This window comes from Egretta garzetta, unplaced genomic scaffold, assembly GCF_000687185.1.
Source record: "Egretta garzetta isolate BGI_Z169 unplaced genomic scaffold, ASM68718v1 scaffold11, whole genome shotgun sequence".
Lineage (NCBI taxonomy): Eukaryota > Metazoa > Chordata > Aves > Pelecaniformes > Ardeidae > Egretta > Egretta garzetta.
The window spans coordinates 2873218-2885815 of record NW_009258621.1 but is presented as its reverse complement, the minus strand read 5'-3'; the positions used below and the strand labels follow the sequence as shown (position 1 = coordinate 2885815).

General features: G+C 38.4%; 1 protein-coding gene across 1 annotated transcript in view; it reads right to left on the bottom strand.

Annotated features, from left to right (window-relative positions):
- Positions 1–12598, bottom strand: part of LOC104134606 (stonin-1) — a 36898-nt gene continuing 24300 nt past the window's right edge. The window contains 9 exon segments of the mRNA XM_035903608.1: positions 1–108; positions 3379–3468; positions 4214–4510; positions 6047–6338; positions 6340–6643; positions 7804–7897; positions 9147–9202; positions 10654–10777; positions 11065–11166. Coding sequence (XP_035759501.1) covers positions 1–108; positions 3379–3468; positions 4214–4510; positions 6047–6338; positions 6340–6643; positions 7804–7897; positions 9147–9202; positions 10654–10777; positions 11065–11166 — 1467 coding nt within the window.

The following is a 12598-nucleotide window of genomic DNA, read 5'->3' as shown; positions in this document are numbered from 1 at the left end:
TCACCACTCTGCATCTCCAATAGCTTTTGCGAAAACATGGTCTTTACCATCAAAGGACATCACTCCATTTTTTAAGTAGAACTTCCATTTGTTCTTACTTCGATGTATCTGATAAAAGAAATTAATCAATACCCCCCCATATATGTTAGACCATCCATTAAAAAAAAAATGTGGTTTTAAGCACAACTGGCTTTACAAAGCTTGGTTTTCTTTTAAAATCCTGATAGGCCAAAACATGTGAAACACTACCACTGAACACAGCACAATAGAGGCAGTAGATTTCAGCTGTTTATAATGACTTCACTGCCCTCTCAAGGGAACAGCCTCCTGAATCTGGGCACACCCCCACACAGTCCCACCCACCCCACCCCCCAAAAAAAAAAAAAAAAAAAAAAAAAAAAAAACACAGGATTCCCCCCCCCACACACACAACAAAGCAATATTGCATGCACACGGATGTTAGGATAAGGCTAAAAGCAGGAAAACTTTGCTCAGAAGCAAATACTGCCATATAAAACCAGAAAGAATTTGCATATTCTGCTTCTTTTTAAAGGCCTGCAAAACGATCTATACTGCAGAAAGTTTGTGTTTAATACTAAAAGAAGGAATTTTAAAACATCTTTAGAAAATTCCTTGGATTTTAAGCATCAGTCTATTTTCAAGTCCAGAAAGAAAGAGGAGGGAAAACCCAAAACAGGACCATCATTTTGCCTATATCATTCTTTCATACATAACAAGGTAATTTAACAGAGAACTGTTTCCATCTACTTTAATAAACCTATTACATTTTATTAAATCTATATAGGAAAGGGGGATGTTGCCAACACCTCCCCCTAACCTCTGTAACTGTTAATTTCTAATAATATCTGTTCTTAAATTTCCTTTAGGAATGTCCAGTGCTGAACATCATAGCAGTTTTTAAAAATTCTCAACCATTTTTTCAACTCAGTACAGACAAAACTTGCTAAACTAACAATATCTACTACCCACCCCCCCCCCCCCCCCAAAAAAAAAAAAAAAAAAAAAAAAAAAAAAAGCTAGCTCTGAGAGCTCAACACTGGCAGGAAAAGAAGACAGTAACGGAGCAATTTCATGAGTGTATCAGTCCCAAACTATACTGCACCTTGCAAACAAGTATGGCTTCACTGAAATGTAGCAGGATTCCCCCACACACACACACAACAAAGCAATATTGCATGCACACGGATGTTAGGATAAGGCTAAAAGCAGGAAAACTTTGCTCAGAAGCAAATACTGCCATATAAAACCAGAAAGAATTTGCATATTCTGCTTCTTTTTAAAGGCCTGCAAAACGATCTATACTGCAGAAAGTTTGTGTTTAATACTAAAAGAAGGAATTTTAAAACATCTTTAGAAAATTCCTTGGATTTTAAGCATCAGTCTATTTTCAAGTCCAGAAAGAAAGAGGAGGGAAAACCCAAAACAGGACCATCATTTTGCCTATATCATTCTTTCATACATAACAAGGTAATTTAACAGAGAACTGTTTCCATCTACTTTAATAAACCTATTACATTTTATTAAATCTATATAGGAAAGGGGGATGTTGCCAACACCTCCCCCTAACTTCTGTAACTGTTAATTTCTAATAATATAGAATCATAGAATCATAGAATCATAGAATCATATCTGTTCTTAAATTTACTTTAGGAATGTCCAGTGCTGAACATCATAGCAGTTTTTAAAAATTCTCAACCATTTTTTCAACTCAGTACAGACAAAACTTGCTAAACTAACAATATCTACTACCCATAGCATCTGTAACATCAAACTAAGTGAGGAAGCTTCAAAACTTTGTGTGCTTTTTCAATACAACACAGACACTGTGGCTCAATTTCAGATGCATTTTCAACACGTATCCCTAGATCTACATTTTCCAAAATAACTAGTTTCAGAAAGACTCAATCTGTTACACTTTAGTAAAGGCAATTTTCTTAGAAGCTGTTTCCTAAAACACAGACACCATTAAGGCAGGCCTAGTTGAACACTCAGAAAAAATTATTAGTCACTTTCAAAAGAATAAACGCCAAAGCACATTCTTAAGCAAACTACAGAAACATTTTTTTCCATATTTGTTTCAAAATAAGATACGCACTTTGTTTTGTCAACTTTTAAACCACTGACATGTAAGTGTCCAAAACCACAGCAGAGTTAGAAATACTTAATTTGATCTCCAAGAGTTCAAAATAAGGTTGAATTTTAAACATTAAAATGAAGGAGGACAAAGTCGCCCTTAACAACTGTTTTGCTTTTCAGACACGACAGAATTCTGGTAGGAAAAAATCTCTCAGGAAGCACTTCAAAGGCAAAATATATAAGAGAAAGTACAATACTCCTCTTTCCTGGTGGACAATAAGCTGACCATGAGCCAGCAATGTGCCCTTGTTGCCAAGAAGGCCAATGGTATCCTGGGGTGTATTAAGAGGAGTGTGGCCAGCAGGTCGAGGGAGGTTCTCCTCCCCCTCTACTCTGCCCTGGTGAGACCCCACCTGGAGTACTGTGTCCAGTTCTGGGCTCCCCAGTTCAAGAAAGACAAGGAACTCCTAGAAAGAGTCCAGAGGAGAGCTACTAGGATGATAAAGGGACTGGAGCATCTCCCCTACAAGGAAAGGCTGAGAGAGTTGGGCTTGTTCAGCCTGAAGAAGAGAAGACTGAGAGGGGATCTCATCAATGCATACAAATATCTTAAGGGCGGAAGTCAAGAGGACGGAAGCAGTCTGTTTGCAGTGGTGTCCAGCGACAGGACTAGGGGCAATGGATGCAAACTGAAACACGAGAGGTTTCAGTTGAATATGAGGAAGAACTTCTTCACTCTGAGGGTGGCAGAGCACTGGAACAGGCTGCCCAGGGAGGTTGTGGAGTCTCCTTCTCTGGAGATATTCAAAGCCCGCCTGGATGAAGTCCTGTGTAGCATGCTCTAGGTGAGCCTGCTTTAGCAGGGGGGTTGGACTAGATGATCTCCTGAGGTCCCTTCCAACCCTTACGATTCTGTGATTCTGTGGTTATCCATTTCAAAAGTCTTATTTCATGGCTGAAAATGCATACATACATCCATGGAGCTGTTGACATTACTTACAAGTTAAAGAAATTAATAAGCTTTTGCAGCTTTGCAAAACTTAATTTCGCAAGATTCGGTCCCCTTTCTCATTTAATAGGCCATTGTGAACCTATTGATTATCTTTATTTCAGAAAACAGCAGGTAAGTCTTTAGACACATCAGCTAAACACGTAGTTTAAACACTCAATTATTACAGCACTAGATTTCATTTAAAAGGTACCGACAGTAGACCAGACATGAACTTGCTGAAGATATTATTTAGAATTATTAAGGAACAAAGATAAAATGATATACTGTACCTTGTCATACTGACAAACTATCACATTGTTGGTGTCAAACAAGTCTGGAGTGTCCTGTTCGCTGACATCATCACCAGAATTTAGCGGGTCCTAGAGATTAAAACTGTATTTTATACATTCTTTCAGAATATCATTGAATATACTTGACATTAAACACACCTAGAGCAATAAAGGTTACCAGAGCAAAAATCAAGACCTCGAGGCTATGAAGACCATGTTGCACTAAGCTCATTTATAAGCATCTTTACATGCTTATGTTCTCAAAACCAAACACACCCTAAACAAAAACAGCTAAAAAAGCAAGACTGCTAATTGACAAGGCTGACCCCAGTAACTGGAATACTAATCAACTGGTATGTATTTGAAGTCCAGAAGCTATGTATGAGTTGATTCTCTTGGGAATCTCTAGGACCCCAAATTGCCCATCTTTAAGAAAAGCCTTTTCCTAGGAAGCATACATACTTGTATTACGTTGTTCTCTTCTCTGTCTAATTCCCTGTGGTCCTTCAGAAGGAAAAGAAACCTAGATTTGTATCCCAATCTTACTTAAAGAAAAAGCAGAACTCCATTCCACTGAAGCCAAGGTTTCACCGCAGAACTTTAATTGTGGTGATTAAGTATTTTAATTCATCCAATAAACAAATAACTTCTCAACATTTTCTTCATTTGTACATACTCCTCATAATGAGCTCTCAAGTAATTTCTCAAGAGGTACGTAACTTAACCATGCATTCTCTGCATTAACCTTACCAGGAACTGTTCTGGGTCCAACAATCCAACAGTCGAGACAGGTAAACTATTGTAATGTACTTCACAAGGCTTAAAAGTAAATTACCTCTTCAACTATATCTATTTGGGGCTCTTCATTATCACCACCACTGCTGCTAGACTCTGTGTTTGAAATACTGTCACGTTCTTCATCATCGTCTTCCTCATCCTCATCCTCCAGAACTTTTAGATCCTCTGATTCAATAATGCCAATGAACTCATTCTCTTCGCTATCTTTTGTATGTTGTATTTCTTCCTTGGGAGGAAGATCACCAGTTCCATCTAGCTGAATTATGCCTTCAATGTCACTGCAGATATCCTTCTCTGATCGTAAATTAGATTCCATCTGCTCAGTAGGTTCTGTCTGACAGGAATAAAAGAGACCAGAGACAGCTTGCGAATTAACACCACATAGCTTTCATTGTTCAGTACAAAGCCTGAGATTTTTGTTTAATAAAGCAACAAGATTGGGGCACCAAAATGAGAATTTCAAGTCCTGACCTACTTGTAAACCCTGAGTACATTGGCAAATCTTGTTTTTAGACCTAACCTTAAATTGAATCCATGCCAAATATTCCTCAGCAATATAGAAAGACATTCTCTTAGACTTTTCCTTAAACACTATTGTACTCAAACAACTTGTTAAGAAAAGTATGATTGACTTGGCCTTTAGAATTTCTATTGCAAGGAAAACTCCAAAAACAAAAAAAGAAAAAAGGAAACAAGCTACTCCCCTTCCCCCCAAAAAAGCATCTTCCATTTTTGAAATAAAAGCCAAGATTAACTCATCCCTTCCCCTCAACTCAATCAAAATGCTTTGTTTAAGTAAGATACAAAAAGCTGAGAGACAGTAAATATTTCAGTACTTCAAGTTACTGTTCATAAAAGTGCTAGATCCCTAAACTGAGTGTTCGCAGAAGTATAAAAGGGCTTTAAGCTTTCAGCCATCTTCAGTTTCTCATTAAATCTTTATTGTAGCACTTAATTCACATCCACATACACTTTCTAGTTCAAGAAAATAACACTTTGTTTTGACCTTCCATTCTTACTATGGATAGTCTTTACCATCCTGCCATCAGAGTTCAGATGAGCAACATAACATGCTTTCTATTTACAGTCATTTGTCATTACTGTCATTAAATTTGCATTTAATACATTTGCCACAATCACATATAAGCATTACAACTCAAAGTCAGCAAGCCATCCTGAACTTAAAACATCTGCAAATAATTTCTGGAACAAAAATTAGATGAGGTCAGGAAAGTGGCTTGTTAATTAAGATCATTCAAGTTTTTCACACAGCTCTAGCTGAATTTTAGTCTGTTCAGGATTTTTTCCCAAGGAAATACATTGCTTTCCAGCAGATTTTCACTTACCAAATTTGACTTTTCATATTCAGTATGCATTCTCAATGCAAGTTAAATGCTCTCCCCACATTATGAATTCAAACTAAACCCAGCTGACACTGCAAAAGCAATTTGCCCACAGCTGGCCAATATCCACATGCGGATTCAGTGTCAGAATGACATGGAAGTTCTCAAAGAAATTCATGTGTGCTCAGTCACAAAAAAAAAATGCTACTGTTATCCCCCCACAGAGTCAGTAAGTCTAAGAATACATTGTATCTATCCATTACATTTTCAGAGTTTTTTTAGATTGTCCTTCTCTTCAGTCCCAGTATTTCAGCAATAATTGTAACAAATTGTTAATGTAAAAATAAGCAGGCAGCTACTGCTATTCCAAACAATCTCAAAAATTAACTTTAAAATAATAATTTTTATTATAATAATATAGAGGTGCTACTTGTCACTTAGATGTGTTTGATCACATCTCTTATGATACCTCAAACAACCATCTCCAACGGATGTATTTTCACCAGCTGAGACATGAAAGGCCTTACCTTGTCAGATGAAGCAATGCTGTCCTGATGTTTCAGAACAGTGTTATCATCCAAACTTTTGCCCGTGATAATCAGGTCAATGATATCATCAGACACCTGCTGTTGCACCAACTCCTGAGGCTCAATGTCTAACTGCCCCTCCACATCCAGCAGCACACTGCTCGAGTTGTTTGCCAAGGATTCAGGGGGAGAAAACCCTTCAGAGGATTCTGGAGTAAACACAGCTGTATGAAGACTGCTGTGCTGGGATTTTTCTGTTGAGTCTGCATGCTGATTCAACGCTACATTAGGTTTCCTGCTGACTCACAGAAGGCTGCTGGACCAGTGTAGTATTGGCAGAGTTCTCCAGGTGGTTTTTTTCCATGACATTTGGTTGAAATGCCATGGTTTGTTGGACAGCAGTCTCCCGAGGTTGCAATGTTTCAGCATCTGCCTGGGCAGAAGATGCATTCACCTGTGCAACACCAGCAATGCTGGCTTGCAGAACTGAAGGTTGCCCAAGGGGCTGAAGTATCTGCTGAACAGGATGATGTAGAATACTTGCATCTCCCAGGGCCTGGGTAACCATAACAGGCACATTTACCTTATAAAGGTGCCCTACAGAGAGAAGAGTTAAAAAAACTGTTTCATCGAGTTAAACCACAGTTTCATCCAGGCCACTGTCCTGTTGCTGCTAATAACCAATAGCAAATACTCAGGCAAACTATGAGAAACAGGATGTTTACAAAGCTGTATTTCCCCCAAGCACAATTTCAGCCTTTGAAAATTAAGCATTCAGAGGCTTTTTGAGTCAGAGCTTCCATCTAGACCATCATGTTTAATACCCATTTTTGGGGTTGGATTAAAAAGAAAAAAAAAAAGGAAAATCCTGTTTTAAATTTGTTTCCATATCTACAGGGACAGTTCATTCTTAAGGACATTTAGGTATCCCCTCCAAAGAAAACCTCCTAGTTTAGTTAAAAAAAAAACAAAAACAAAAAAACTCCTAGTTTATCTGTCCTCTCATTGTACAAAAAACACTCCAAATACTGAATCCTTAGAGTTATTATCAGTGTTAGAATTAAGATGCCAAAGCTAAGTTCCCAATTTCATTTAATCATTCTTTTCCCCACACACATACTTACACACACAGAGTCACTGATACCAGCCTAAAGGTCTCAAAACCTTAGGAATTATACCTGAAATAGGTATCTAGTGAAAGAAAAACTGCTGCTTGAGGAAAGAGTCAATCTATGACTGAAATAAGCCTTCCACTCATCACACCATAAGCAGTACAAGCATATTTTTGTACAAGCAGTACAGGCAGTTTTATCAGCAGAAGAGTGTGATCAAAAAGGTTAACGGATGGTTGGATTTTATTTGAATAAAAATAATCAATTTTTTTCTGAAGTACCAGAATGCCTTTACCTTTTTAAAATATGAAAGGTTGTCCCTCATACAGGAGAAGGAGATACCTATGTCTGAACTGACAAAGGAACATATTTGCGAGCAGTTGTAGAGCAAAAAAATGGCATCACCTGCCAGCCCATGTTAACTGATCTTGCCAGTGTACACAACTGACACGCTAACTAATCAATGTAATTACTTCCCCCATGCAGCAATTACAAACACAAACTACAAAGGAAAAGGAGGAGAACTGGCTCTACCCACCTATACTTTAACTTCACATTTGTTTTATCTACTGTACTCGGGACCATCTTTCAATATCCACATACAGGCAATGCACTGTAATGTTTTACGTGTCCCCTTAATCTTACCAGATGCTGTCTGTAGCGTCACTCCAGCTGGTACATGTACAGGATAAGCAATGCCCGAAGGGAGAGCAAGAGTTGCACCTGCTCGTGAAGCACCCTAGATACACAAGAGCTTTATTAAGAAATAGTGCATACTTTATCTCCTAGGGCCCTGAACATCACACACAGCACACCCAGATGAAACACAGATGAGGGGCTTTTTGTGATCGTCTTTACTGAAGAGTTGCTTCAGACTTTTCAGATTTAGACAGTTAAGAGTATTCTGTATTGATAGAATAATGACTTGCCCAAAGTGTTTCCTATTTTCCAGTTATCACATTCCCCTTTCATTAACAGAACACTTTTCTGTGCCCCCTCAATGCACGCACCATCCAGAAAGGTATTTTTCCACTCAGAGCCACTTTTACCTAAGCTTATGTACAACTTGACACAGCAGAGATTCCTTGCCTAGGCCTATTAAGTCACTTCACGGTCTCTTTTTCTCTGGGAAAGCAAAGAGTTGGCTATAAGGCTCTCTTTCAAACTAGCTGTTCCAGGGAAATCCAAATTTTAAATTGGGAAACTTGCATGATACACAAACACCTTCCCAATATTGTATTTCAGCTTGGCAAGCTAATTAGCTTGAGGCTCAGGAGGCACTCGATAAGTTCATCAAGCTCTGATAATTAATACCCCCTCCTCTCACCAAACAGATTTTGCCATGCCCAGAGTTCAGAGTCTGTCAGCTCCAAAAACACCTTCTTGGGGATGATTTCTATGCCTTGCAGATAATACTGCTCCCAGCTTCATTAGTGCTAGCATTTCCCAACCATGCATTATTTTAACACCAAGTAATAATAATAATTAAAAAAAAAAAAAAGTATCTGTAGACATGCATTTCCACTACATTTCATCCTATGAACTACATATGTGCAGCCATGTCTTCCAACATGCTTCTGGCTGCACTGCTTGCCAAAACCAACTGGTAGATCCCCATCCTTTTTCACTGCTCAAACAGAAGCAGCAGAGTTACAGCTCTCCCTCTGCAGACTCTTACCTTTTGTACAGTTTTCATGAAAAAAAAAAGGGGGGGGGGGGGGGGAAGTTCAAGTAACAACACTGAGTTTCTTCAGCTGTTGATTCTCTCTCAGCAGAGCTCCTGCTCCCTTGTCTACTATACCATATTAGACAGTTGAAGCTGTCATGAGAAATGCTACTTTTTCGTCCCTAAATACTGTCCTAGAGCATCTATACATGAAAAATATTTAATACTTGCCTCCCCTTAAGCCTATTAACAAGTAACAAACTTAATCATTTAGAATTCAGAATAATCAAAATGGAAATAAAATGTCACTACAGCTACGTACCAGGCCTGCTGCTGTGAAATGCTGAAAACCTCTGCCAGTTGGGATAACTAAAGAAGCTATAGGGGAAAAAAAAAAATAAAATTGAAAAGCCACTTTAAAAAAACCATTAATTTCTCAAGTCACAGTAGAACTTTTCGTAATTTACAGCAAGCACTGCTGAAACTAAAGCAATCTAACTTCAGTTTCATACTCGTTAGATCAAACAAACAAGTGAGCATGTCTAGATAAGGCTCTCGAATATACTTCCCTTTATGCTGCTTCAAGCTTATGCTGTACGCAGGGGGAGGGGTTATACCCTCAATTTGTAAAACTTACATTTTGCTAAAAGCTGGTCTTGCAGATTATTTTTTTTAACATATTTCTAATTAACTATTTAATCTGTTTAAGTTGCACTGTAAAAGTTAACCATGCCATTTCTAGTTATTACATCAACTAGAAGGACACACATGCAATGCTACCATTTTAACATGACCATGAACATATAGGTAAAATGCACTGCCTGGTCAACAGGAGGAAAATGTGCAGTTATCTTTCTGCACCAGAGCAAATCCAAAGGTGCCAATAGTAGGAAAAGCAATCTTCAAAATTTCAAAATATTGTTTTGCCCTAGTATTGGCCTTGCAAAAATTAGGAGTAACAAGATAAAGCTCATTAAATATAAAGCCTCCAATAGCAAACAAACCCAGAAGTATAGTCCCTTTAACCACATGGAACAACTAAAACATGTCTCCAAAACCTGTCCATTCAAGACTGTAAAAAAAAAGATGAAGAGTGCCTGCCCAACCCTGAAGTGCACTACAACACAAATTTTCATTAAATCATCAAGTTTTGTCCTTAGTGTGGAAAGGCCCTAATGGCCTCTCACACTGGGAGAAGCCTCAGCTGAGCATTACACTCTACCCTGACATTACCACAGTGGTCAGCTGGATTTAATTTGGAAGAATAGGTCCCAATGTCAGAGTCTGTGTGAAAGTCAAGTTCTTCAGTGCAACAGGAATACTGCTTTTCAGAAAACTAACTGAAAGACAGACCAAAAAACTCCCCCAAAACACCCACTCTTCTGTTTGAGCAAGGCCTTACATTTCAGCAAGTGCAGAAACAGATTAAACTCCAACACAACAGCAGAGCTGCATGGCACGAACATGCCATATAAACTCAGCACGCATCATGCCACACAGTAAAAAGGGACCCTACTGGCAAAACTTGCAATTGAAGGGCTACACTTCTGGACTGCACACAAGAAGGCTAAAATTCTCTTCATGTTTTGCTACTGGAAATAAGCAACAGATCAAGAGCACATAGATATAACTGCAGTAGTTCATCAAAGTTTAATTCATCCCTTATTGGTCAAACTCTGCTTTCAAATAATTACTGTTCCCCATCATGCTAGATATGTACATGAGCATTGCAAATCGAAATTATTGCAGCACCTTCAAGTCTTCCAAAAAGATTCTTGAATCCCTGAGCTATTCTTAAATTGCATCTGTTGTGTTCAACAACATCTGACCTGCTGAAGCCTGCAGAACACGGTGAAAATTTTGCGGCAACTGCAGGGTAAACTGTGGACAACGGTGGCTATGGCTGAAGAAGCCTTCTGTTGCTTTAGACTGCACCACCTTGGTTTCCCAAAGCTGCAGAAAGATTATTAGGGTCAACAGACATCAGTTTTAAAAATAAGCCACATTTAAAATTATAATCAGGTATTCTTCCAAGAGTAAACTAACTGATTCTACCCAATAAATATGGCAACAGTCATTACTGAATTTTGACGTCCAGCAGCCCAATACATCATTTGCAGGATATTTGTAACTCTAAGGGCAAAAGTTTGCACATTTTAGAGGGCAAAGAAACAGACAGGTATATCATCTCAAAAGAAAAAAATTCACAACTTCCATTAATGCAGGGGAACCCAACAAACCTGCTTCAAGTCTTTCAGAACCTGTTCCTCTAAACCCTCTTCTGCAAAGAGTTCCCGCACACCTTCGATCACATCTTCAATAATGGACTTGTATAGTTTAGGCTATGTTAAAAAAACCCAAAATATTTTTAAGTTAAGATGAACATTAAGTCATTTGAAATGATAGCACAAAGCCTAATCTCACTGCATAAACTAGTGTAACAAACTGAACAGCAAGAAGAGATCAGAGTAATAAACCGAATACTCTGTCAAGTGCAAAGGTCTGCAAGTCCACTCATTCTTTTAAATCTGACATCCCTGGGAACAGACATCCCTGGAAAAATACTGAATTCGAGCCTCAAATGATTGGGTTTTGCAGGCTACAGAAATGCTTAAGAAAATCCTAGAAACATTATAAAAACAATTGTGGTGCTGTACTGCCAAACAAGCATGTCTAAAATGTCGGTTTAAAAACTGGTATCTACTGCTTAGTATCATTCTAGTGATACTAAGCCCCTAGTGATTCTTGCCCCTAACTTAAAGGCCAACCAACAGAACAAACTACTAAAAGTGAGACGTGCCAATTCTATCAGAAGTACGATGTAAGTAACCTGTCCTTTGTGGTAATAATCTAATGCTGTATAGCAGTTTAGCTATGGAAATGTTAACACTACAGTTATCAACACTTATCATTCATCTTGTATTACAGTAAGACTCCAGCACAACGTTTTATTCCTTCTTCTGCCCATGTCAGTGATTAAATCCTAATCCTACAGTCAGACCTGGACAACACACACACACATAAGCATCAAGATGCATCCATTAAAATGTAAATCTAAGATAACAAGCTTTTAGCAATTCAAAGCTTATTAATTTTGACTACCATTACCACCAGAATAGCCTACACAAGGTAAAAGATGAAGCTGAGATTTTTAGGAAACCTTAGAATTCTGAGTCTGGGATACTAATTTACATTTTTCTAACTTCAAAATAGTATTTTACTGCTCTGAAATTGCTCAAAACTGCAGGTGATAAACAATTTGTTTTAAAAAACCTAGAAGTCATTAAGAAGTAACAAGTTATACTTTTTGCAAAAAGCTATCAACGCAACACAGCGCTACTTCAAAATAAGCATGTTGATGTATGACTTCTTATGTGAGGTTAGAGATCTCCAAGAATTCCCCAAGCACATTTCAGGATACTAGGAAGACAATGAGAAAAAAACCAATTGACTCTTCCACCACTACACTGAAATATGTCGTCTTGCCCGCACGTCGGATGCTCTGCCTTCATTTTTAATCCAGAAGAGAAACTGAATTTAAATCTTTCAACGGGCCTGTTCCTCTCCCCAGGATTGCCAAGCTACATTGCATTGATTAGAGTTTTGCGGTGAGCACATTTATTATGCTGTATAAAACCGGCACCTGTAAAATTCAAGCACTACGTGTTTCCAAATTAGAGAAACACGGCTACAGTGCAGGCGTCGCTGTACTCCACTTTTATCCCACTGCACACAGGTGCTGGTTTGCCAGCACCAGCCCATCCGTATCAGGAA